This window comes from Coturnix japonica, chromosome 12, assembly GCF_054131305.1.
Source record: "Coturnix japonica strain WE chromosome 12, WE-NBRP24, whole genome shotgun sequence".
NCBI lineage: Eukaryota > Metazoa > Chordata > Aves > Galliformes > Phasianidae > Coturnix > Coturnix japonica.
Window position 1 is genome coordinate 5,345,781 of NC_140674.1, and position 27,070 is coordinate 5,372,850.

General features: G+C 45.5%; 3 protein-coding genes across 6 annotated transcripts in view; 1 reads left to right on the plus strand and 2 right to left on the minus strand.

The window, feature by feature from the left end:
• Positions 1-9,962, minus strand: part of HDLBP (high density lipoprotein binding protein) — a 32,048-nt gene extending 22,086 nt beyond the window's left edge. The window contains exon 1 of one of the 4 annotated variants that reach the window (XM_015871066.2): positions 9,847-9,962. The gene's annotated coding sequence lies outside the window, so the exon portion shown is untranslated. Of the gene's footprint in view, positions 1-1,215; positions 1,423-1,694; positions 1,753-9,846 lie in introns of those variants that run through there. The other 3 variants (XM_015871065.2, XM_085512777.1, XM_085512778.1) reach the window with 3 other exon arrangements.
• LOC146758837 (uncharacterized) lies at positions 4,018-10,385 on the minus strand. The gene is made up of 3 exons (XM_085513723.1): positions 10,110-10,385; positions 9,334-9,982; positions 4,018-4,304 (listed from the first exon to the last, which is right to left on the minus strand). Exons 1-2 carry the CDS (start codon positions 10,383-10,385, stop codon positions 9,395-9,397), a joined length of 864 nt encoding a protein of 287 aa, XP_085369849.1. The 3' UTR covers positions 4,018-4,304; positions 9,334-9,394.
• SEPTIN2 (septin 2) lies at positions 10,150-26,388 on the plus strand. Its single transcript, XM_015871080.3, has 13 exons — positions 10,150-10,186; positions 12,036-12,068; positions 12,517-12,637; positions 14,701-14,787; positions 15,107-15,230; positions 16,225-16,359; positions 18,062-18,179; positions 19,122-19,223; positions 19,396-19,541; positions 20,381-20,464; positions 22,087-22,144; positions 22,915-23,024; positions 23,413-26,388. The coding sequence occupies exons 2-12, from the start codon at positions 12,060-12,062 to the stop codon at positions 23,014-23,016; spliced, it is 1,086 nt and encodes a 361-aa protein (XP_015726566.1). The 5' UTR covers positions 10,150-10,186; positions 12,036-12,059; the 3' UTR covers positions 23,017-23,024; positions 23,413-26,388.
• The last annotated feature ends 682 nt before the right edge of the window (positions 26,389-27,070 follow it).

Consider the following 27,070-nt stretch of genomic DNA (forward strand, 5'->3'; position numbering starts at 1 on the left):
CGCAAGGTGGGCATGCAGGGAAGGGCAGCTGGTTGTGTGCTCTGCTCGCTGTCTGTGGGTCCGCTGAGCACCACGTCACCATGCAAACAGGGCTGCCACCGCCGCATTCAGCCCAATGGGGAAAGGTGCCAGCACGACCAAGGGCAGGAGCCACCCCATATGCCACGAGCAGCTGCCAGGCTCTGGTTAGAGCCTTGGTAATGGCATGGATGTGGTTATAACTCTCATCTCTTGGGGAACCATCACCTGGTTCTGCTTCTTAGAGGGGGAGGAGGATGAGGTGAAACTACACCTGAAACAGTGGCAGCCTATGAGGCATAACCTAGAAGCGTAACCTCAAGGCACAGCTGCTGGTTTCAGCGTGTCCACGTCAGCTGTGGAGTTCTTGCAGGCAAGACCTCAGAGCAGAGCTGGGTATTCAAAGAGAAATCTAAGGGCAGCACTTACCCGCGTGAATTTCTGCTTTGTCACCCATACGGCAAGCTAAGAACAAATGTTTTCCATCTCCAGTAACCCCAAACATCTGGTGTACTGTGGGCCTCAGGGATTCATCTCTGGCCAAAATTGGAGGTGGCCATCAGAATGGTATTTTAAACACAGCGTTAGCAGCACACACCTCCTCACCATCCCACTGCAGGCTTTGGAACTAAGCTTACGGCGATGGCAGGATGGCACACGGCTGGCTGGGTCACCAGGTTCCAAACAGAAGAAGGCTTCAAATGTTTGGAGCACACTTAAATATGAACAAAATCATCCCGACAATAGCTCCTAACAAGGGCCAGCCCTGACCATACGGAAACGCTTGTACAAAGGGAAACAAAAGCAAAGTCTTGCACTGTGCTGCCAGCACAACCAACGTTAGTGGACACAAACAGCCGGGCGATATTTGACTGAAGTACCCGCATTTTGTGTTACGGTGCCTACAGCCGGACTCAGCTGAAGCTTCATGCAGCCGACCCAGCTGCTGTCCTGTGCCCGCGCCCACCCGCTGCTGGTGCCCATCGAGGTGGGGCAGCTCTCGGTTCCGTGTGCAGGTCCGTGCTTCCCGGCTGTGCTCGGCCGGCTCCCGCAGCTGCTGCGTGGCAGGATGGAGCCCTCGCACCGCTTCCTGCGGCAGCGCGCAACGTGACCGGCGCCTGCTGGCCGCGGCCAGCCTTCAATCCGAGCTCTGTGCGCTCTGTCTCCTCCTAACCCGCTCGCCGCCACCTCCCCTACCTCGGTTTCCTGTGCTCGCACAGCGCTCACTTTGTGCCCGGCCGCCCCGCGCTCCGTTCTCTCGCCCATAGGGAGGCCCAGCTCGGTGCGGGGCCCCTTCCTTCCCGGCCCCTTTCCTCCCCGGCCCGCGGGGCCCCGCGGCTCCTCGTTCCGTGCGCGTCGTGGAGGCTGCGGGCCCAGGCCGGGCGGCGCCGCCAGCGCCAGCTCAGCACAGCCGGCACCGGGGGCGGGGCGGCGCGCGGCTCCATGCCGGGCCGTGTCACCCAGCGCGGGCTCCGCGCCGTCCCGAGCGCCGTCCCGCGGGTCCCTCCGCTCCGCTCCGCTCCTCCCGGCGCGCCCCGCGCCCTCCTCGCCCCGCTCCCCGCTCCCCCCGCCGCCGCCCCCACTCACCGCTCGGGCCGACAGAGCTTCCCCTTACGGACCCCAGCCCCCCCCGCCCCGCTCCGCTCCCCCCGCCCTCCCGCGGAGCCGCGACTCACTCCGGCCCGCGGCCGCTCGCCCGCCGTGCTGGAGAACCGGGAGCGCTCCTGGGAGAGCGGCGCGAGCCGTCCGGCGGCACTATATAGGGCGGGCCGCTGCCAATCCCCGCGCCGCACGTCAGCGGGACGTGCCCCTTCCCGGCGGGGCAGCGGCAGCTCTCGGCAGCACGTCGCCGGGACCGGCTGCCCCCGGCCGCACCACGGCTCGGCGGGGATTCCTCGCGGCCTCTTCCCGTGCGCTGCTCTACGCGGACAGCCCTGTGTGCCGAGCCACAAACTTCTCTGGAAAGCACCCCGGGCGCGCTCCCCCCGTGCCGACGCTCGGTTTCCTGTCTGCCGTACACATCAGCGCCCAGTTGTGCTCTGGGTACTCACCCCACACGGCGAAGGACCGCCCCAAACACCCACAGCCCTCGGCAGCAGCACGGCACGAGTGGGATAAAGAACCGCGTTGCCTCATTAAAAAGCACAGTGAGGGAGGATCCAGGGCACGGGGCACTCGAATAGCAGAGCACGTCTGAGTGCCCATCCAAAGAGCAGGAGATGCTGTTCTGGAGCCATCGCTACAACCTGCCGCGCCATCTCCCAGCAGGAAAACTTGAAGTTAAGGATCAAATGATGGAGATCCTTCTGCGTTTCTCACACCTCTACCAAGCACATACATCAACCAACATGCTAAGAACTGCCTGGTGTTGTGTGAGACCACACTGTATGCATCCCACTGGCTTTCACACCAGATTCTCTTATTGCAACTTCTAGGGGCCCCCAAACCCACCTCCCCCCCTCCTCACTCATCCACCAGCACAAACAGCTGCACCTGGTGCCATCTCACCACCTTCAGAACGCTGTGAATATCCAATAGGGAAACTGTGGCCCATCTGAGCTCACTGGTGACCCCAGCTGTGATCAGTGGTGCCGTGATGGGGAGGGAGGTGGCAGGAAGCCGTGCAGCCAGGTGTTGTGCCTCTGCTAACCCAGGTGCTATAAATACAGTGTCCCAGGGGAGCACGGCACCATTTGCCTTTCTCCTGGTACGGGCCTTGTTTATAGAGGGCAGGTCTCCTGTTGCACAAGCAGAAGAGTTGAGCAGATAGTGAAGCAAGGTGATTAACCTCTGCAGGCCTCTCAGGCCAAAAAGCTGGTTCAAAAGACAAATTTATTTCCTGGGCATTCTGACAACAAAGTGACGCAATCATCAGTGAGCAAACAACGCAGACACTGCCCTTCTGAGGCTGTCACGGGGCATAGGGAGCAAGCAAAGTGCCTAAGAACAGGAGCAACTTAATGGAGGCAATGGAGTTGTAACACAAACAAGTAGGTCCTGCTGCCATTTACTGCATTGATTGGTGCAATTCTCTCGGCTGCCCTGGCTGTGTGCACACAAGGTCTGGTCTGCTCTGTGGACTCGATATTCCATGTCGGGTTGTTTGGATGCCAGGTGCTATCACGAAGCAAACGCCCTTTCAGAGATGAGGAAGAAAGTCTATGGGCAGCTGAATCAAATCAATGCACCAGCAAAGCAAAGGTCAGAGGCAGTGCTCCCACTTGTGCTATTTCACAAAGGGATAACACACCTGCACCAGCCCACTGAGCTTCTCACCCACACTTCAGAGATGTGATGTCTATAGGCAAAGCCTGTTTAGGCTGATCTGAATGTGTTTTTTCACATACAGAATGACCACAGTGTGTGCTCACCTTCCACAGGTGCCTTTGGAGCGGTGCTGCAGCACTATCCCTGCACTAAGAAACAAGAAATAAAAGCTTCCACCAATAATTACCCAGAGCCACCTCCCAAAGCCTGTTTGGACACTTGTGGTCAAATATCAGGGTTAGCCAAGACGCGGGGATGGCAGAGATCCTGCAGAACAAAGCAGGCACTATTTCCTTCCTATTCTTCAAAAGGAAACTTTTACTTTACTCGACCATGAGCTCCTTTGTTTACCTTTGCAGTGTCCCTGCTCTCTTTCCCTTGGCAATCACAATGCAAAGTGAACACGTGGCAACTTCTTCCCCCCCCAACCCCCCCCTTCCAAAGAGATATGGCCAGCAGCTCTCATATCACATAGCACGGAAGGGCAAGGGACTTGCGAGGCCTGAGCTCGCCCTTTTATTGCATTACCTGCCACTGATAATTCAATGCCCCTCAGCTTAGACGTGCTGCTGTGCTCTCCCACACACTCCTACAGGTATGTCTGGCTGCTCTTTTGCAGGCCAGAACAGGAGGACCCGCTGTCTTACAAAGACAACAGCCACTTGTTTGCACTCCATTAGGTTGGGAGACAAAGCAAAAGGAACAAAAAAATCAGTCAGAAAGACAGCGAACTAAATGAGATGTAATTTTATTTCTTTTTCCATCTTGCTCTGCTGCTTTGATTCCTGATAGCGGACAGAAAAAGCCAAGCAAGATCTGCGGCCCCTTGAAGGATTCTGAAGATTCCTCAGTTCCCAATGTTTATTGGATAACGAAGGCTAAAGGGAATGCTGAAGCTCCATTTTTATAAACTCTCTATGCTCTCTGGTATGCTCTGCTCCCCACATCACATCGCTGCACCAGGCACTCCTACTTTGCAGACGTTTCTTTCCTCCCATCCTCGGGTTACAATAAATAGCCTGAAAGAGCAACCCATAAAAGCCAGCATCATTGTGACAAGCAAAAACCTCAAAGAGCTCATAAAAATCAAACAAACTTGCAGAGAAGCCAGTTATTTGTTTGCGGGAGGAGGGATAATTCTCAATTACCAAAAAAGAAAGCTCCGCTTTGGCAGCAATTGCTACGAAGAGGCAATAAAGTAAATACCTGACTCCAACCAGCACTTCTAAAAGCCATCAGAGGACCCCAGCTATTTAAGCACAACTTCCCTTTGTCCTATTCATAGCGCACGCAACAGGGGCTCAGCATATCCACAGGCAAGCACTAATTCCTAATCTCTACCAGGCCAAGCAAAAGGCTCTTGGTGTGTTAGAGAGAATTACATCATGGTGATCCAAACTGACAGTGAAAAAAACAGCCACTCTTCCCTTCCAAATCTGCAGGGCCACCCTAAGCCTGCTATGAAAGAAGAGGCAGCAGCGGCTCTGAGTGAAGCCTGTTCCACTCATTGTTGCAAATATTATTCTACACTTCATATGTCTTTTGATAACCCAACCCTACTCTTCTTTGGGCTTGGGCTGGAGCTGGGAGGATGCGTATGCTGCTTTCAGTACGGTCTTTTTTGCTCTAATACTTCATGCTGTCAGGCCCTCCACCCACACGTTGCTATTGCATCTCTTGGTTGAGCAAAGCATTCAAATCTGCAAATAAAAATAGAGGGTTTAAAACATCTTCAATTTCCAAGAACTTCCAAACTCCTCTAACTGCCTGTTTGCTCCCCTTTATAGCCACAGCTCTGCCCCACACAGTGCTGCCCATTCAGTATTCTCATTTCACCAAGCTATTTATAAGAGGCAGGTATGGAACTTTACAAAGTTTCCACAGTGCTACTTAATGAGCCCTTCTTTTAAGCAGCAGCCACGTATTTACAAACCAGCTGCTCTCCGGAGATTCCCAGGGTCCCCATCGCACCAGGCACCTGATTCCCAACAGGCTGCAGGAAGCACTAAGGTATTAATTTCGAGAACACAAGCGCATGTAACATGCCAACCATAACACACCCCGTTCCTCCTCTCACCCTGCTTGCTCTCTGACTTGTTCTCCTCGGCTCTCCTTGCAACTGCTCAGACACAGCTTTTCGTTCCCCTTATCACCTGAATGGAGATAAAGGCAAATTTGCTTTCTGCAGTGCAATGGAAACAGCTGGGGCCTGGCTGGCACTGGGGGAGGGCAGGGGAGGACAGCCAGACAGCCCACAGCACCTGCAGGGGACATAGACTGCCCACTGCCCACCAGGGCTGTAGCTTGGGCCATTCCACTACCCCCAGCCTAACACTGGGGCTTCTCTCTGGCATCCCCTGCACCTTCCATAGGGGCACCTTCCTTGCATCAGTGCAGTCCCTTATTCTCTTCCTTTTTTCCTGCGTATCCATCCTATGTACCTGTTCCTATCCCATGGCCTGGCCTAAGCTGTGTTTGTCAGCCACCTTTGGCAAACATCCTGTCCTGCCCTATTGACAGAACCAGAAATGCAGGGACACACACAATTCCAGTCCCAGAAGCAACAGGGAAGAAAACCAGCACGTGGTGACATAAAGCACAGCAGATCGAGGTGTTACATGCTCCACTCAAAGAGGCCTTTGGGGATTTTTCAGACAAACCACCTCGAAATATTTGAATAAGCAGCCAACCAAACCCAGCTGATATGGGGTAAGGGACAGAGGAGTGATGCCCTTGTTACAGATCAATGCCCTAAATGAAGCCTGATGTCTGAACGGTGCTAAGTCTTCATCCAGTCCCTGATGAAAAATAAGTCAGAGGTTGGCCGTACAGAAACTAGACACATCTGCTTCACGGGCACAAGATAAGGATAGCGGTGGCCTTCCTTTAAAACCCGAGTCCTGATAGGTAACCTTATCACCTGCTCCGTGCATGGGTCAGACAGCTCTTCTGCAGGCTGTGGTAGATCACAAACAAGCAGTTCATTGTCTGCTGAACACAAGAGGTCCTGCAGCCAGTCCCCACTGCCTGATGACACGTTCTCTGCCTCCCTTCATCTGAACCCCCCTACCCCTTCACATGACTTAAAGCAGTAGGAAGAAACCCAGCTGGTTTTCTCATACACAAAGACATACCTAAGTGCACAGCCCCTGCCTCCTGCACAAAGCTACTTGCCTAACCCCTTCCAAAACACAAAGGCACAAAGCAGATTTGGTCCGCAAAGACTAAACCAGATGTTTTTAGTCAGCTGAAGTGGAGAAGTGAGCACAGCAATGCCAATATATCCATTAAATTACTTGCAAAATATACATCTCTCTTCAACCTGACTCCCTTTTTAATGCAAGATTCTCTTCCACTGAAGTCACCCCATTCGAGGTAATGTCAGCTCACAGAAAGAAGACTGGGGGGTGGCAGTGGGGAAAGGTCATTAAAATTCTGAAGCACGCAGGATTCTTCCTTTTAAGATGGCAGTGTAACTCACGAGATTTTAACAGCACTTTTAGAATGTAAACAGTCCTTTTAAAGCAAAAAAAAGAGATAGCTAAATAAAGCCACAAGCTGAATTCCATCAAGCCGAAGACCAACCCGGGATAAGGCTGTAACCCAAAATTACTCTTCTCACACAATGGATTTCTAACATGAAAAGGGCTCTTGAAACAAAACCTGAACCCAGAACATTACACCAGTACATCAACTACCAGCCTGGCATGAGTCTCAAGGTCAGGAAAATGGCTCCGGGTGCCACCCCTGCTCCTCCACAATTGAACCCAATGGGCCCTGCCAGCCAGGACACCTGGCCTCACACTGCCCACAGTAAATAGTAGCACAGGTTCTGCTGGAATAGCTTCTAGACCAAAACCTCACAAGCCAAACAAGAAGCCACCAACTACCACCACCACACTGCACAAAGCAACCTAACCCCTCTCTTCTTTCAAGGCGAAGGTAATTAAGAAGAGGACCCAACGCTGCAGCTGGGTTTTTCTTTCCTATCTTCTTATCTGTTTTGGTATTTTCATACCATTAACACCTCCTTTGTTCTTGCATATGCCCATTGCAAAAGTTTTACAGGCTCTTGGCTTCTGGGTAACTTGCTCTTGGACAAGTCAGACTTGTTACATCCTGGGTGAACATGCCTTTCTCAGCCCACTTTAAAACCCCTGTTGCAACTTCTCTGGTGGTGCAGGTCTTCACCAACACTTTGACAGCATTTCCATAAGGGCAGCGGTCTGTTCTTGTGCAGGATCTATAGGGCACTCAAAGGCTTTTCTCCTGACAATATTTGTCTGCTCCTGCTATGAGATTTAACTTCTCTTTCTGATTGCATCTGTTCCAGTTCGACGTGCTTCTGGGTTCAAGAGAGTTCATTTTGGGAAAGGCTGTATCAGCTGGAATGCTGTCACAGGTACACTATCATAATTTACCTTGTAAAAGCCTTGAGACAGCTCCCACACCAACAAGAGCCAAGAAACCAATGGGTACAGCTCTCTCCTGCCAGATAACACCATAAGAGACCAGCTACTTGTTGAAGAACTGCCCTTTTCCCAGCGAAAATAAGCTGCTCTTGTTACCATTATCCTACATAAACTCATTCAGATACTAGATCGAGAGGCAGTTTCTTTCCCTCACCAACTCCTCCAGCAGCCTGTTCTAGAGAAGACCAATGGAAAAAAAAATGGAGAACATAACATTTAACCTGTAAGAAATAGCACCATTATATCTTCACCGCTTGAGGCAGAACTGGAGCAAGGGAAGGAGGCAAAGAGAAATGAGCTTAACTTGCAACAAATGAGACAGGAAGCCACATCCCTTCGTCAGGAGCCAAACACTGCAATCACTGATGCAAAACAAACATGGAGAAATCTTCATTCTTTGAAAATGTTCAGTAAAGTGCCTTCTGAGAATGAATGACCTTGGATTACTGAATGTTTCTGCAGCAGCAAAGCTCACAGCAGACAGGGGTGATGCCTCTCCCAGCCCTACCTTTACAGGCCTCCAGGTATCGTTACCTCCGTGTCTGTTCCTGTACCTATAATTTGGCTCTGAGAAAAGTCATAGCACTGTGGGTTGTTCTGAAAGGAAAAGGCTTTTTTGTACCTTGAGCAAGTGGGCGGCCCTGCCCACAGTACAGGCCACACTGCGTGAGAATCCATTACAAACAGGAAGACTGCTGCCTCTAACAGCTTCAGTCTGAACAAAGGACTGGAGATGCCAGGCTTTGACGGCTATAGACTGTTTCTTTTTCTGCTCTTCTTCTAAAGAAGAGGTCCAAGGAAATGATTTAGTAGGTTTGGTAGCGGTGGGCTGACAGTCACACTTGATCTTAGTCTTTTCCAACCTTAATGATTCTATTCTATATATATTCTTGTACAAGAGGGAGAAATATTCAGTTCGCCTATGAAACCTTGCTTGGACCACAAGTTTTCACCCTGGATTGGAAAAGAAAAAGCAATTATGCAACTATATTACCTGGGAAATTGTGGTTTTGTTTTTGAACTGACACAACCTTTGTAGCACTCAGATAGGAACAGCATGGGAAATGGGAGACTTGAATGCATCTGGCTATGGCTTCACTCACCTTACTAAAAAGAAAATGTACACTCAAGCAATACAGCTCATAATAACATGCAGATCTTTATCTCTCGTTACACAACAGCACAGCAATAGAAAACAATTCCCTTAAAATCCATGTGACCAGCTCCAGTTTTCACTTCCCAGCCACAGAGCAGTGTGTGCAGGTGCTGGAAATGAAGGGGATTGCTCATCCCAGCAGCCCTGAGCAATGAGATCCCAGCACAGCACAGCACTGCACAGCACTGCACTGCACTGCACAGCACAGCACGCTGCCTCCTGCTGCTGCTGGGGAAGGCTGTGTGGGATGAGCTGTTACCACGAGCTGAGCCATCTTAGTGCAGGCCAAGGCCCATGAACTCAATGCACTTAGCCCTCCGTTCTCCATATCAGCCAGCCATAAAACCTTACACGAAGGCAGAGCAGTGCGGGCCTATCCCCCAGCACATTACAAGGCTCAGCTCTCCGTCAGGTACCAACCCGCAGCCTGCAGCCTCACGCTTTCACCATGCCACAGTATAAGGGCAGCACTTTAGGCCACCTAAAGGCGCACCGAGGCGAGGCTCCGGACAGGAGGGAGCCGCACACGGTGGAGCCGCCCACAGCCGTGTCCCACACAGCGCCATGCAGCCCCTCTGCCCGCGGGCGGCCATGACTCATGGCTTTTGTCCGCCGACCCGGAGCGCGGCGGGGGCGGCCGCTCACGGGGGGGGCGGCCCCGTCTCGATGGTTCGTGGGGGGTGGGAGGCCGACGGCACGTGGCGCACCCCCCGCCAATGGGAGAGGCCGACACCATAGAGCGGAGCGAGGCGCCGGCTAGACAGTCCCCCCTCGGCGCCCGTCTCTCTGCTGCCGCCATCTTGTCGGAGGCGCGGAGGCCGCCCGGCCGCGGTGTCGGACCCCGCCGCCTCTCCCCGCTCACCCGCGGCGCCCCCTCACCCCCGCCACCCTCCCGCTCAGGCCGGTACCGCCGGGTATCACCGACAGCTTTACCTCTAGTAGGCCCGCAGCGAAGCCTATGCTGGGTACGAGGCCGAAAGGCCGGCCGCCATCTTGGTGAAGAAGAGGGACTCGCGTGACCTACCCGCACAGCGCCGGGCCCGCCCCCCGGCCCCTGCCCGCCGGGTTGCTACGGGAAACGGACGGGAGCATGCGCAGTGCGAGCCAGCGCGGAGCCTCCCTGAGGGCGGGACTAGGAGTGAGGGGGCGGGGCCTGTGGGCGAGGGGGCGGGGCCTGATGGCGGAGGGGGCGGGGCCTGCGGGAGAGCGGGACGAGGCGCCCCCCCCATTTCCCTCAGAGTGAGTGAGAGCGGGAGCGGCGGCAGCGCGTCAGGTGAGGGGACATGGGAACCTCCTCCCTTCATTAGGGGCGGCCTGCAGCCTCCCCTCAGCCGGGGATGGAGGTTGGGGCGGCCGTGTAGGTTTATGGGATGCTCAGGGATGACGGCTCCGGTGGTGGGAGCGGGCCGTGGGTTGTGGGGCTGGTGATATCCCGTCTGCATCCGCCCGGTTGGGAGCCCGTTAGTGCGCATGGCCGTGTGAAAGCTCGAAATCCCCGTCGTGGGGTGGAGGATGGGGTCGGGGATGTGGTTTTACTGTGTGGGAATGGGGAGAGCTGAGGTGATAAGGGGGAGAAAACGCGTTGGGCCGGGCCGGGCTGTGCTGGGCTGAGCTGGAGGGTACGGAACACGCCGGGCTGCTCCGCTGCCGTCTGCACACAGACGGTGTGTGTCTGTGGGAGCGGCCGGCCGCTGCCCTGGAGCTGTGAGACTGGGAGAGCAGAGAGACAGCACTGCTCACAGCCCGTGTGTCTGCATATAGAGCTCTGCTATATAGAGCTCTGCTTCGTGTCCTGCCGGCTGTGGGAAAGTGAGAAATGGCTGGGTGGAAAGGCGAGCCTCAGGGAGGATGCTCCGGCACCATCCGGTTTGGGTTGGCGTTCGGAATTCCTCATGGAGAACGGAGAAGTGGGGCTGGATGACATCACCCGGCAGGAAACGCTTCTTATCGGAGCCTCCCGAGGAGCATCTCCAGCAGCCGAATGCTCCATCGCTCCCAGATCAGCCGACTGATGGAAACGCTGCCGTTGCAGATGGCAGATTTGGTTTTTAGAATGAATTCTCACTGCAGAAACAAGCTGCCTGGTTTTTATTCTGTATATTCTGTAATCAGGACGACAGATCTTTGTGAGTTCAGCAAATGGCTTCGATGTGTGGTGCTTTTAGTTGGCCATCTTGTTGTCCGAGCAAACTGCCCAGGGTCAGATAGGAACTGACCTGGAAGGGTGGGAAGAGCAAGCACAGCTGGCATATAGAAAGAGCCAGAGTAATTTCCTGCTGACAAAGTGGAAGTCTGCTAGAGGGACAGCTCTGATCTGTGGCTGCTGTGAGTAGGAACAGATACCTTGGTTAGAGAGGGCAGGCCAGAGGAGGAACTGGAAAGGGGACTCAGAACATGCATCAACTCATGCTGATGTTCTTATATCGTCAGAGTATGGTTCCTTGAAATCATGCGAGTAAGCCTGATACAACCAACACAACCCTCTTGTGTTGGCAGGTCTTTGTCTGTTTGGAGGCTTTCTTATAGAGGTGTCAGATTTTGCTTTTCCCATTTCAGAGTGAAGCAGCTGTGTGTGACAATCTTGGCTGCAGCAGTTAAAGTGGATGGTTGAGCTTGTCCTGACCAAAGAGAAGGAGGAAATGTTTCCTTCTGAAGCCCCACAGAGCACTCAAACATGAAAGGAAACATTGAGGGGAGGAGGTTTAAAAAGAAAAGAGTGTTTGGGTTGGTTTATTGAGCTTTGAAAAAAGCCATTTCCTCTGAATAGATGCCTCTTAGCGGCGTGTTGGGGTTTGGTTAGTTTCTGGAACGGATGTGAACTTCTCTTTTTCAGGCTGCAGTATGGTTTGTTGTACATCCAGTGCCTTTAGCGTTCAGTGTTCGTGTTGCTTGAGTTCATTGCACACTGATGTTATAATAGGAATAAAATGGATGCTGGGAATTCTGCGCCTTGTTAACGCTGGAGATCCAGCTACTGGTCCTCAATGGAAAGCTACCTGTATGTTCCTGTTCTAAGTTAGCACTTAAAGCAAATAGTGATTTGTTAGGGATTATTATTACTATTATTATTATAATTCTCATGCTATTTTTAATAACGTGGGAATCGTTTTTTGTGCTTTCAGATTTGCACCTGAGCTTCCATTAAAATGTCCAAGGTAAGAATAAGATTTGTGCCCTCAAACTGAACATTCTAAGATGGCCCTTTTGTTTTATGAGTTTCATCTTCACACACCACGTTACCTCATCTTTGGTGGGGCTGTGTGTGCTAAACTTGCAGTTCACAAGCATGAGTGAATTCCCGTTTAGAAGATGACAGTGAATGACTGACTTAAACCTCTGTAGTGAACTGATGCTCCCACAAGGATGGAGTTGCACACAAGAGGCTCCATGTTACGTTTGCACTCTATTTTTTGGTTCCTGAGACCTTCTGGAGGGGGCAGTGGGCTGAGCTTTGGGAAGCCAAATAATTTATGAGATTTCTGATCTTATTTTCTATGCTGTTTTTGTGGTTCTAGTTTATCTTATTAGAAATGTCTAAGGAAAACAATCACCCAAACAAGTATGTCTTGAATGGTTGCTTATTATTGTCTTATTTTATTTCAGCAACAGCCTGCTCAGTTTACCAATCCAGAAACCCCTGGCTATGTTGGCTTTGCAAACCTCCCCAATCAGGTCCATCGGAAGTCTGTGAAAAAGGGGTTTGAATTCACTCTTATGGTGGTTGGTAAGGAAGCATTTTGTTGTATTGCTCACAGTGAGTTCTCTCTGTATCACAAACCGTGTATGATAATCATTTTGTTGCTGAAGTGAAAGAACTCTGTCTTGAGCTCCAGTGATGGTTACTTCCTTCCTTCTGTCTCACAGGGTTGGAGTCTTCTTCTCAAGGTTTAACTTAAAATTGTTCTAACGTATGAATACAGGCTCTGCTGGCTTCTTTTCATTAAGATAATAGTATTAAACTACTTGTTATGCTTCTGTAGTTCAAAAGAATCTGCATGGGCTACATCTTTCAAAGGAGAAGGTGGGACAGAACCTGATAGTGAGAGCTGCTGATTGTTTGGGATCCCAGTAGTTACAGGCAGCATTTATCCTTTAGCCTGTCATTAGCTTTGCCAAATGGCAGCCCTTGTTTTGCTTTTGACCCATTTCTGTCTTCAGCAGCACGGTGCTGGACTGCACTGGTCCTTATTTTTGGCTTCTAAGAACTTGATGGTGGTTGGTTCCTGTTACTTGGGGTGGAGAAGTAGAAGAGAGCAGGGACATGGGTTAATGAGGTTATACGGCATGCTAAGTACCTTATAATTGTTAGGAGTCATTTAATTTTCGCTTCATTGGATTTGCTTAGGATAATACCATAATGGATACCTTACAAAACCTAAGGGTAGAGCCAATCTTTAGATGTTCCAAGTTGTGGTGTCTGCTGTGATTCTTCAGCATTTGCTGTTTTTTGGTCCTATGCGTGAGAAACGGGGATGTGCTTAATATCCAGATCTCTCAGATGAATGGCAAATAGTGCTACCTAAAATAGTTCTGGTAGGAAGCCATACAAAATTATCCAGACCAAGTGTTTATTTCTGCTGCCTGCTGAGATAGAAGGCAGTGGAGGAATGGCATGGTAGCAGGGTAACAGAGCAATTAGCCCCCTGTGCCTCATCTGACTGTAATGTTGCCTGCCACTATTCAAAGGGGTAAATGGAGACTACAGCAAGAGAACTTGCAAAAAAAAGGAACTTTGCTGGAGGTTTTGAGTGATGCTGTAAGATAAACTGGCAGAGGGAGGAGCTGATGGAAATGAAGATAAGCTGTGCTTTAAATTGTTGATTACTTCAATAGTTTGGAATGTTAATTTTTTTCCCTCTTGAAATATGCATGGGATTTAAGCATGTTCCACATGGCCTATATCACAATGTCTGTATTGAGCTGTAACTCTTCAGTAACCTGCCACATTTCTTACCTTCTGATCAGGACTTTAATTTATTAATACTCAGAGTCAGAAAAAGCTGCTGCTTCTCCTTGACAGAGACAAGGAAACTGATTTGTTTTAGATATACTGTTTACCCAGACTGAAAGCAGGCTGTATGCTGCTGGTTAAAGTCAAAGCTGTTTTGGTCTTGCTGAACTGATGCCATGTAAGCGTTAAATAACTCTGTCTGCATGTCTCTTTCGCTGCTAGAGGCTGCATTGGGAAAATCTGATTTTCAGAGAGGTGTTCTGTCCAAGAATAGCAGCTCCTGCTCAGATCTTGACTTAAAAATAATTCCATGTCATTTGTTTTGTTCAGATATCTTTGTCAGGCTGCTGGTATCATTTTCACTTCATTTAAAACAACCTCAAAAAATAACTCGTACATTGAATTCCAGTACTGAGCCATTTAAGTTGCTGGTCTTCTTTTAATTAATGCTATGAACATCTTTAGCAGCTTAGTTGGCTTTCCAGCTCTTCCAATGGCTCTGTCAGTAGCTGGAGGAGAAAAGCCTTTTTGTGGTTCACTTTGGTAATCCCCAGGTTCAGCAGTGAAGGTTTGCTTTGTGTGCACACTCAGCAGGCATATCACATTGCTCTCAGTTTTTTCTCTATTGCTTCTCAGTGTGTATGAGCTTCTATGTTCTGGGATGATAGCACAAAACCTTGCCTGAAGTTATAAGCTGTAAGTCTTTGAATGACAACTAAAAGACTTATACTAGATGTGGTGAAAAAAAAAAACACATATAGTTGGATATTGCTTTCTGGTTACAGTTGAGATTAATTATTCAAATATATTGAGTCTATCTGTACATTGAATCGCAGGTGAATCTGGACTGGGAAAATCTACATTAATAAACAGCCTCTTCTTGACAGACCTCTACCCAGAACGGATAATCCCAGGAGCTGCTGGTAAACACACTCTTCTAGTTCATCTCTTCTGACAGTTTTGAAGTGAATTCTTTTATCTTTGGGTGTTCATAAATAGCCACGTTATTATATTTCAACCTTAAGGGAAAAAGAACTGTTATGTGTAGCCTGGTGTTGCTTTCCAAATTACTGAGTACTTCTGTTTTTCTCAGTCAAACACTTTTCACTTGGTTTCTATATAAGACTTGAGCTAAGTAAGCCATCTCAGTTTTCTAACCTGCTATTTAATCTTCTGATCTTAGTTCAAAATGAGCTGCTCTTATCGATTCTATTCTGAAACACCAAACTTCTTATCTTTTAGAGAAGATTGAACGCACTGTGCAGATTGAAGCCTCCACAGTTGAAATAGAAGAGAGGGGTGTGAAGCTACGTCTGACAGTTGTAGATACACCTGGATATGGGGATGCTATCAACTGCAGGGATTGGTATGTACATAGAATGTCAGCCATCATATGCAGATCAGTATACATCCGCTTTGTGTTTGTATGGAGGGGTGGTGGTGAAAATAACTACCTACTTCACCCTTTTTTGATGGGTTAAGTACTGAATCAGCGCTGCAGGGTTTTGACATTTCTAAAAAGTTAGTGTTCTAATAAGTACTGAGCAATAACGAGATGCATGGCATTCAGTTGTAGCCTCTGCTGCCTGCCTTCAGTCAAGAACTTGCTTGTCCATCTCAGCCATTCTCACTACAGCATCATACTGCCCTTACTTTCTGCTCCCCTTTGCTCCATTAGTAAAGACTTATTTGGGATCTCTGCTTATGTTGATTCTCCACCTTGACTGGGAATCAGAATGTCTCATGCAAGAGAAATGTTTTATTTATTCTTCCATTCAGCAATGAACTGGTATTCCTGCATGCTTAGCCCATGGAGGAGTATAGTTGTTATCTCAAGCTAAACAGATGTGTGTAAGGTGAATTGGTTCAGGGAGATGCAACTCAGAGCAATAGTGATGGAAGATTGCTGCACTTTTGCACCTGTTACAGCTGCTGACTGTCTTGGCTCTTGCATCAGCATTGACAATTTAATGTTTTAAATCGATTTGGAGTAAGAAAGTTAGGTTATCTTCAGTATGTGTAATTAATGCTTAGTCACAAGGTGAATGCCAACTCAAGAGCAATTTGCTTAGAAGAAATGTATTACTATGTGTAATGTATGCATATTTGATCTTAATATATATGCACTGTGCATATGTATTGTGTTGTGCATAGCAGTAACAATTGCTTGTTATTTTGCAGTTCAATTGGAATGCTCAGATATGCACTTAAGATATAGTCTGCCAGCACCAGTAAATTACTTTTGCTCATCAACAGGCTGTTTTGTCAGCTGGTTGTCTTTTAATGTTACCTGTGAAAGATCACTAAAATTGCTGTCCATTTAGGAGCGATCACAGTTTAAGTCTCCGTTTGCTTTACAGTTTTAAGACCATAATCTCCTACATCGATGAGCAGTTTGAGCGTTATCTGCATGATGAGAGTGGTTTGAACAGAAGGCACATCATAGATAACCGTGTTCATTGCTGCTTTTATTTCATTTCACCATTTGGTCACGGGTAAGTATTTCTGTCATTTTATTTTTGAAATGATTTTACTGCAGTGAATTGTTCTGGTGCTTGCTGATGTAGATCTTTAGAATCATTCCTTAAAGCAGGAGTAGAACTGCTGAAATTAATGTGTGTGTTCCTGTTAAGTCTGTCTCCTTACATAGAGAATTAGAATAGTTGGAAGGAATTGACAAAAATCATTATGTCCAACTGCCTAACCATCTTATGGCTAACCAGAAGTTAAAGCTTATTAGTGAGGGCATCATCCAAGTACCTCTTGGACACTACCAGGCACAGTGCATCAACCACCTCTGTAGAAAGCCTGTTCCAATGTTTCATCACCCCCACAGTAGACATATTTCCTAATGCCTAATATGAACATCCCCTAGTGCAGCTTTGTGCTGCTCCCACCTGGCCTGTCATTGGTGACCAGAGTGATGAGATCGGCACCACAGTTTCCCCTTCTCTAAATTGTTGGCAGCAGCAAGCTTGCTTCTTAGCCTCCTTTATTTCAGACCAGACAGTGTGTCCTCAGCCTCTCACAGGACATGCTATCCAGCCCTTTTGTCAGCTTTGTTGTCATCCTCTGGTCACTAGTATCTCCTTTTTACATCATTAAGCCCAGAGCTGCACACGGTATTCAAGATGAAGTTGCACTGATGCTGAATGTACACTGACTGGATATGCTGTGTTTGCTGTACCCTAAAGTGCAGTTCTCTCTCTTGGCCATGTGGACACACTGCCTGCTCATGCTGAGTCTGCTGTCAGCCAGCACCATCAGATCCTTTTCTGCCGAGTTCCTATCCAGTCACTCATCTCTCAGGCTTGTCTGGCATTGCTTCATCCCAGGTGCAGAATCTGGCATTTTCCCTTGTTGCGTTTCATTCAGTTGCTGATTGTCGAGTGCTTCATTATATCTAGATCACTCTGGAAGGCCTCTTCTCCTTTTGGAGAGTCAACGTCACCTCCCAGTTTAGTAAGGTCAGCAAACTTAATGAATTCAGAAGGAACTTCTGGATTCAATTCCTGTGTCTGGATCATTGTTAAAAGCATTGAATGGAATAGGCCCTAGAACTGAGCCCTGGAGAACTCTGCTAGTGACTGGCTGCCAGCCAGGTACAGTCCCATTCACCATGACCCGTTGAGCTTGGCCATTCAGCCAGCTCATCACCTTACCTTATCATAGGAGAACAAATTACTAAGGTGGAACCTTCCCTTCATAAACCTGTGTTGACTCTGCCTGATAATAGCTCTTAAATGCCTTTCAGTAGTGTGCAGGGTAATCTTCTCCATAACTTTTCCAGACTGAGGTTAGATTAAGAGGTCTGTAGTTTCCTTGGTCTTGTGCCCTTCTTGTAGATGGCTGTAACATCAAATAGCTTCCAGTCAGCACAGACCTTTTCAGATTCTTAAGATATTTGGTAACTGTTGAGAGGAGTCCTGATATAGCATCCACTAACCCACTCAGTACCCTGGGGTGAGACCTGCCAGACCCTGTGGATTTAGGAATGTTCAGCTGATACAACTTATCCTTAGAACTTCAGTGGCCCCCAGTCGTGCTTCTCCAGCTCAGAGGGCCAGGCAGCCTAAGATGCATCATTAATAATAAAAACTGACCATCAAGTATCAATCCAGTGTTTACCTCGGACCTGGTTAATGTTGATCCTTTATGTTAAAAGTAAATTAAACTTTTCCCATGTTTTATTCTTAGCCTTAAGCCTTTGGATGTTGAATTTATGAAGGCAATCCACAACAAAGTAAATATTGTACCAGTAATTGCAAAAGCTGACACACTTTCACTGAAAGAACGAGAAAGACTAAAGAAAAGGGTAAGTATTTTTCTAGCTTGCAGGAGAAATGTTTTGGCTATAGCAGTGTGGTCACTCAAGATGAGTCTCTTTCAACCTTATTTTGCCGTCTACAAGGAAAATATAATCTCTTATGCAATCTGTATTTAATTAACTTTATTTAATATGTGTTTTTATATCTTTAAAGATCTTGACATTGGGTATTTAACTGAGAACTTGCCCTTCAAATGTTGCCTGTGAAATGGCAGATTGGTTACATGTACAGCTACACCGAGTCAATTTGGAAACCTGGAAGCTACATTTGAATGTGTTTGGTAGTGGTTGTTGCTCCCTCACCTGTTTGATCAGCTCCAAGGCAGAGACAAGGCATCTATAATCTGCAGAAACTTTGTTCTCAAGTAAAACTAGAATCTAGTAGCCTTCCCTAAGCAAGGAATGCCATGCTTCAGTTTTGTCAGTTAGAGCTAAGGTGAAACAGGATAAATTGGAAGAGCAAATTGTTTCCATTGTTTCTGTAGCTTTGTTTAAAATTAAATTTCATGGCTGGTAATGCGTGTAATTCTAGCTGTAATAAAATGACAACAACAAAATGCTGTGAGGCTCAATTGCAGGTCTTATTTCTATAGGAAAAACAGTGCTACTGGGTACATAATTCTATTAGAGGCACTAATTTTCATAACTGAAGCTGATTTAATTGCAAATGTGGTTTTTAAGTAGTGGAAATTTTGGTGTGTTAGATAAAGCAGTAGGGAGGAAATGTACCACTGGTTGTCTGCGAGTGTGGGAAGCAGTCATTGGAAATCATGAAGAATGTTCTTTAAAAACACATAGTTGGCAAGTACTTTGATTTAGTAAGATAGGCCCAAGTTCTCAAGAGATTGTGTATAGCTTATTGGTTTACCTGAAGCTTTAAAAGCGCTCACTTTGTGTATGTTGTCTCAATTTCTTATATCAAAATCTCAGATTCTGGATGAAATTGAAGAGCATGGCATCAAGATTTATCACCTGCCTGATGCTGAATCTGATGAGGATGAAGATTTTAAAGAGCAGACCAGACTGCTGAAGGTATGAATATACTGTATCTTTTCAGACTGCTCCAGTGGCATTTAATCAAAATACATAAGCGACCTTTGAGACCCTGAATGAGTCACTATGGTTGTGTGCTCAGGCTTCTCTTTTGGGAAGGTGTTGTTTGTCCTGGTTCATTGATAGTAGTCTTTGAATTTTGGATTTTCAGGCCAGCATTCCGTTTTGTGTAGTGGGATCTAATCAACTCATTGAAGCCAAAGGTAAAAAAGTTCGAGGTCGTCTGTACCCATGGGGTGTTGTTGAAGTGGAGAATCCAGAACATAATGACTTCCTGAAATTGAGGACCATGTTAATGTAAGTTGAAAAAGTTCCAATTAAATAATAGTTTAACTGAAAAAAAATAGTCAGGAAGATTCTCAGACACTGGAAGTTGGGCTGGGGGGGGGGGGGTTGGGAAGATAATAGAATCCTTTAAGATGTGGAATCTGTCTGCAGAAAGCTGTGAGCAAGTTTGATCTAGTTGGCCTAGGTAGGGATTGGACCCAACACCCTCCACAGATCCTTTCCAATATGGATAACTTAATGATTCTGTGAAAATAATCCTGTGTCTAAATCTTCTGTTGAACATATGCCTAAGAAAATAAAAGCAGGTTGCTTTTTACCTTGTGCTTGTTGAAAGACATCTATTTCTCAGTTATCTGTCTATATAAAGGTGTCTGCAAAGTATTAGACTTCAAAAGTCTGCTGGTTAGCATCATAGAATGATCTGGGTTGAAGAGGACCATGATTATAATCTAGTTTCAAGCCCCTGCTATGTGCAGGGTCGCCAACCACCAGCCCAGGCTGCCCCGAGCCACATCCAGCCTGGCCTTGAATGCCTGCAGGGAGGGGGCATCCACAGCCTCCTTGGGCAGCCTGTTCCAGTTAAGTTTTTTCAGGCTTTGTTACTCCGCTTTCCCTGCCCAACATTGCTTTGTCGGATTGCTTATGTATGAGCTGTCTCAGAGACTGGGGTGCTGCCTGTTTGTTTTTTGTAGCACTGATTTAACTTCAGTCAGCTCTGAAATTGTCATGTTAAATGAATCCATGTGCTGAACACATTGCCACAATGCAGTGCTGAATGTGAGAGTTGCTTAACCAAGCTGAGGTAACACAGGGTATGTCTTATCTCTTCACTTTTCTCATTCCTCTAGCACCCATATGCAAGATCTTCAGGAGGTGACCCAAGATCTTCACTATGAGAACTTCCGTTCTGAGCGGCTCAAACGAGGCGGCAGGTTGTCATCTTATTGCTACAAGCCGTGTCTTCCTCTGAATTCATTTCTTGGTCTTCTCTCTGTCCTCCCACCATTTAACTGCAGCTCTCTAGGGACAGTTAACAATAATTCAATCGGTTTACGTTCACTGTAAGAAAAAGCATGATGTAAATATGAGTCAGTTGTGTCCTTAAAAGAAGTACAGTTAAATCTCTGCTTTAAGGTTTGAACACGGTTTGATGGGTGTATTCAAGGCAAATCCATAGGGAAAATGTGTGATAAATACCTTCCAAATACATGCAAGTTAGATAAGTGCTGATACATTAAAATGAATCGTTTCTTAGACTTGTATATCTGGACTTTAAGAAAGCAGCTTTTAGGAAAGAAAGTGAAGTCCTCCTGTAGTGCTTTATTTAACATGGTATGAATAAATAGTTCTCTTTGAAGAGCAGTCAGGATAATGTCTTTCAGTCCTCTTTTGGGCTGTGGTAAAAGAGGCAGGAAGAACACCCTGTTTCTAAACAAAATAGCAGTCTCTGAGTTTTGTGAGTTCTTTATGAAGACAGGGTGTTTCTTAACTTAAATGTTGCTTCTCTTATTTCAGCCACTAGAGGGTTTCATAATTGCACGTGTCAGTGGGTTTGATATATTTTGCAAAGTGTTTTCATTCTGCTGTTGAAATAGATTTTGTCACATGCCTGGTCTGCTTTCAGAAATGGGAGTTTTTGTCTGTTAGCAGATCTTCCACATTGCAGCGTGGGGTAAAAAAATGTACTTGCAAGGTGGTATGAAATGTTGAAAATACAGCATGTGCAAATAGTCTTATGTTCAGTTTCTCAGTGTAAAACTGGGATGTTCTCATTAAGCAGCAGTTTCCTTAGATACAGATGGAGGTATTTACTGGACTTTGACAGAAGCAATCAGTGTTTGGATTTTACTTTCACATGTTACACCCAAGGAATCTTTGGAGTTGGGGAAGAGCAAAAAAGGTGATCATACTATAAAAATAACCCAACTTCAAACTCTTAAGTGGAGAAGAGGATAAAGGATGGAAGGATGGCAGATCTGTGCAGTGATTTGCTGCTATTGTGGCTTTGATTACGAGTAGCTTAGAAATGTGTGCAGATGTATCCTAGCAAGTTTACTCAAAGTGTACTTACTTATTGAATGGCATTCACTTTAAGCACAACGCTGCTGTACTGAAAACAGGATGAGGGTCTTGCTATCTCTTGGTTTCAGCTTTTTATTTACTAAAAGTTTTATGGGGAAGAAGCATAGTTTGATACTGCCTTCCAGATGTTTGATAGCAAATGTGGTTTGTGACATTAGAGATGAGAGATCTGTCAAAAGGAGGTTCCACCTGGGGTAACGAGGTTTCAAAGTTCCTAGATATTAACAAAAAATATGGGAGTAACATGTAAAATATCTTGTCCAGTGTTGTCTTGAACTTGTTTTGATTTGGCTGTATTGATTTTATTGCACCAATGAAAAAGAATTGAGCACAGTGTACTCAGATTTGAGTTGTGTGGTACTCCAGTTGTTGTCAATTAAATTAACATGATGCGCTACTTGAGTAATGTTCCAAAGTGGTTTTCACTGATGTCTACAAAGAAGTTATTGAACAATATTTTTTTTTATCTTAGGAAAATAGAGGATGAAGAAGTAAATAAAGACCAGATTCTGCTTGAAAAAGAAGCTGAAGTAAGATGAAAAGTCTCTGTTATTTGGATGCGGGAGTTTTATCTTTGTTTTGGGATAAGCGATTTTATATAATCTTGATAATTTGTGATGGGAAAGATGTAATGTTCTAATATCAAACTATGCAAGGTACAGTAAAACCAGAACATGGAGAGGTGGAGGGGTTCTCTGAGTACTGACTTACTGGAACAAGAGCAATGCCAGATTTCACTGTACTGGTCAATAATGGATGTTCTGCATGTTGTGTGGGAAGGGAGAGCCATCCTCATATAATAAAGGTTCTACACTTAGTAGTTTCAAACTGAGGCTAAAAGATCAATTCAACTCTGCAACAGTGGAGGAAACAGTGGTAGGAACTGCCAGGAATGAAGGACAATGTGGAAATTCTCATTCTGCCACTGTGATAAATCCATAATTTGTAGCTCTAGTTGCTTTAGAAACAGATGTAAGAGCTTTAGTAAGTGAGTTTGGCATTTCAACAGCGCCAGTCTGACTTATTGAACTTTGGGGTAAGAAAAGACTTCACTTTAGGGATGCTTGAATGTCCCAAGTTACAGTAAGAAAGATTATTGGTTTCAGTCAGTTATTATATATTTTTATTGGAATATGAGTGGTAGAAAAGCAGTCTTTAACCTAAGATTGCAACTCATCAGATCAGGCCAATGCTGATGTGTATTCTATCTTTAATAATAATGATTAATAGTGTGGTGACAGCAAAGAATCATATTCTGAGTTGAGATAAGGCTAAAACTTCACTTCTGCTATATTTCCAGCTTCGTCGCATGCAAGAGATGATTGCAAGAATGCAGGCGCAGATGCAGATGCAAATGCAAGGTGGAGAAGGAGACAGTGCAGTTCAAGGACACAATGTATAAAGCTTTTGGTAAGATGTTCAAATAGCCATAAAGATTTAAAGAGATCTCTTTTTAGATATGGGTTGTACTGAGAAGCTTTGGAAAAAATACTTACAAGTTGGGTTTGATAGGTTTCAGTATTCGTTTTCATTTTATAGTTTAGCTGGTGTTTGTGAAGGGGCCCAAACTACACAGCAGTGTGATTTTTATAAGTGTGTATGTATATATTCATTTTTTTCCCCAGAAATACTATACAGGTCAATCATGGAAGGAGTCTCTCAGGTTGTATAAGCAAGTGGCTTTCAATCTCATGGTGAACTCATTGTTTCATTGTGAATAGGAAAATGTCTACTACTTTGTTTTCCATGTGTATGAAGATAGCGAATCTTAAAATGTATATTTTTGACTTGTTTGCAGTTTCCCTTTTACCCTGGCTTAAAGGAGTCACTGTGGAGTTGAATTGTGGTGGCATTATGCCGGAAGGAATGCCTTGTGCTCAACGTGTGACTTGGAGATTATTTTGGAGTTTAACATGGAAATGCATTGTGGTAACTCTTGTGATACGTATTTCATAACACGTAGTCAGTATTCTATATATTATATACCTTTGACGTTGCTTTTGTTTAGTAGTTCTTATATTAAGCTTATTTTCAGTTTCCCGTTGTAATAGGGTTACAAAGTAGTCATCAATACTTCTCTTGCCTGACATGATGTCAGGTGACTTTCTTTAATATGAACTCCCTGTTTTTAATTTTGTGTTATGTTTAGGATTAAGCATCTGTTGTGGTATCCTGTTCAGTAGTGTCTAATAGTCACTAATTAGGGAGTCCTGCAAGGCTGGTTTTATATTTTTGCAGTGTTTTCAGGTGTGTCTGTGAGACGTTAGCCCTTCCTCTGTCTCTGCTCAGTGCTGATTTCCTTGGTCTCTGTAAGTATCTAATTAAACTCCAGGCATGCCTTGTCTTAACAAAAGAACTAAGAGGCAGTACTTCCATAAGGGCAAACTCCATTTTATATGACAGGCATCGTGTCCTTCAGATTTAATGCTGAAGGATATATGTTCTTTTATTGCTTGCCTAAAATCTCTTCCTCTATATTGCAGATAATTTTTAAGAGTTTCCTGTAGATCAGCACAAATCAGTCCTGCTGTTTCCTGGCATTGCTGTAGCCACATAATCTTAAACGATGCTGATACATTAAATGAGATAAACCCCAAAGAGTAGTTTTCTATGCACGAGTGTTTCCATATCCAAATATATGAAACTGTATAGTTACTGAAGAGTATTTTCATACTATTTCTAGGGCATTGCAAACTTAATTGTAATAAAAAACATACTACACACTTCTCTTTCTACTTCAAAGTGATCTGTGCCTGACAGGATCAGTGCAAACTATATTTTAAGGTTCTGCTCCAAGATGGAGTATTACTTCTGAGGTGGCTCCAATATGCTATGCTGTTTTTAATCTTTATTTTTTAAAGGTCAAGGTCACTTTCCTTAACACTGCCAGGAAAGGGAACTGTGTTTTGTGCTTGACTGCATATTATGGCAGGTATAGTTTGCGGTCCATAGTAGCAGCTGTAGTGTGCAGCTCCATATGTGCTGGCTGATAAGGATAAGCAGCCATGTGCTGTGCTTGGCTTTTTGAGTACTTCTGATAAAGCCAGCAATTGGGTTTACTAGTGTGAATAGTTGTTATCTGAGCAGCTAATGAGTAGATAAAACTCCAGCTTTTCCTCTCTTCTGAGCTCAGGTGTAGCAATGATTTTTAGAGTTTTTAAACTTTTATTTGAAAAGAAGTGGTAAGATTTCTACAGCTAACGTATGATTTCAGTGGTACTTAAATAGCAGACTGATATTTAATCTAGCCAAGCAGCTGAAATTTCTACCTGCCTGCAGCTGCTGTTTATGAATTGTTTTATATTTGAATCTTTCTAAAAATGTGAAGTAAAATCTTCCATCGTTGCCTTTTCTAGGAAGCTCCAGTTTGCTTTGCAAAAGCAATTCTCAGTGTTCCATGACTCGTGCAGTCTTCCCTAATCACCACTGATGTGAACAATGGCAACCTTTTATATATTTAGATGCACAGAAGCACAAAGTCCTATTTTGTCAAATAAGTCTGTATAAAGCTTGAATGCAAGGGCACACACTCCAGAGTTCTTGTCTTGCTTTTTCTAGACAACATACAGAAATAAGGTGGCAGTGTTACTGGGAAGAAACAAACAATAATCCACAGCACCTTATTTCTAAACCTTTTGGTACGTTTCTGTGAATGAGTTGTCAGGCTGGAGGGGCCACTAAGTAACATATCTGCTGTAGATACCCCTGTTCTTTGCAGGACAGGTGGTCTTTAAAGGTCACTTCCACCGTATACGTTTCTATGACTCTAGATATTCCAGAACAACTTATTATACACTCCTATCACTAAATAGTTTGTGAACTCCCATCCTATTCTTCAGTCGCCACAAATGTGCTTTGTTCTGATTCTGCAGCGCTTTCCTACTTTTAAGCTACCAGTTTAGTATCTCTAAATGCTCTGAGCAAAGTATGCTTCAGGTACTGCTCACTTTGCCAAGGAGAGAAAGCTGTGTAATATTATTTTCACATATAAGCTTAGTAGGGTAAGGTAATCTGCAATAGCAATATGAACCAGTACTTGAACTGTGAAACCTCAAATGTGTTTGAACCAGACCCTGGTTATACATATAACTCTGTGTGTGTGTTGGTTTTACTTTGTGTTTGTTCTTTATCATGGGAACAAAGGCAAATTGTTTGTGCTTTTAGTGCTGTTTGGTCACTACCTGTGGAATTACTTCAGGCTACGTCTTATTCTTGGCAATAACATGTATCTATTGAGATATTTCATCAGGGTTAAGCATTGTGGATGAAACTTAGGCAATAAATATTTTCATGTATACTTTTTCATTGGAAAAATAAGTTTATGGCACTTGTAGTCATCTGTCTTTCAGTTAAAACAGCTTCTTGAGTCCCTTGGGGGTGATCTGATCTGCCAGTGGTGCCTGATGTCAATGAAGGGTCTCTTTCTCCTTCATGTTTCCTGTGATGGCCTTGATTTCAGGGATATGTGGTGAGACATAAGTGAGACCACCATTCTCAGATTGAAGCTTGTCTAAAAAGAAATCAATCAGCTACTGGTAGAAGAAAAGTCTGGGGACAAAAGGTTGATGTTTGTTGTGCTCAACTGGCCACGGTTTGTTTTCTGGTACAGCATTGTTGGAGTTCCTATTTTAGAAGTAAAAGTACTTTTGAATTTGCAGAGCTTTATATTTGGTAGCAAAAATGACTTGTTCTTGGTACAGGAATCTTACTGTTATATTCTGTTTTATGTACTGTCATTAGCCAAGGCTATAATAAAAATGCTAAAATAAAAGAACACGTTTTCTTTTGTTTTGATTCCTTATTATAATCGACCCTGGCAATGTTTATTTGTGGTGATGTGTTTTAATTATAAAGGAATCATTCAGGCATGGTGTAAAGAGGACGCAGTGATGAACCTGCATTTGTTATGACCATTAAATGTTGTGTGTGTTCAGAGTTTATTGGTATAGTGCATTTCCCAGTGGGTGTTCCCAGAGTTCTGACTACAGGACTTTGCTTCTTCAGCAGCTCTCACCAAGTATGTGCCCCTTAGTTATTAAGTTAACACGCAATGAAGCTGTTTGTAGGTGTTGTTTTAAGTGCAAGGGTTGTTGCTGTTACAGGCTCAGAGCACCTCATTTTCAGATTCCTGAACTAACTTGATATCAGAGACGTCCGTTCTTGTTCAGTTTGAAGTGTGTCGCTCTTGTACATGCCCTGATCTGTTGAGCTCACTTCAGATTGCTGTCTTGGATTGCTTTGTGTTGCTGGAAGATGCACGTTATGCTGTGAGACCATGACACAAAAAGACTTACGGGTGTTGTGACTCTTTGTGTATTGCTTTGATTGTATCTGGGATTTTCAGAGCAGATCCTTTTTGTCAGTTGTAGAGGACTTATCCTGCAGGATACAAACCCACCTCTGGGAAGAAGCACCAAAAAGAATCACACTAAGAGCTGCACAATGAAATACCTGAA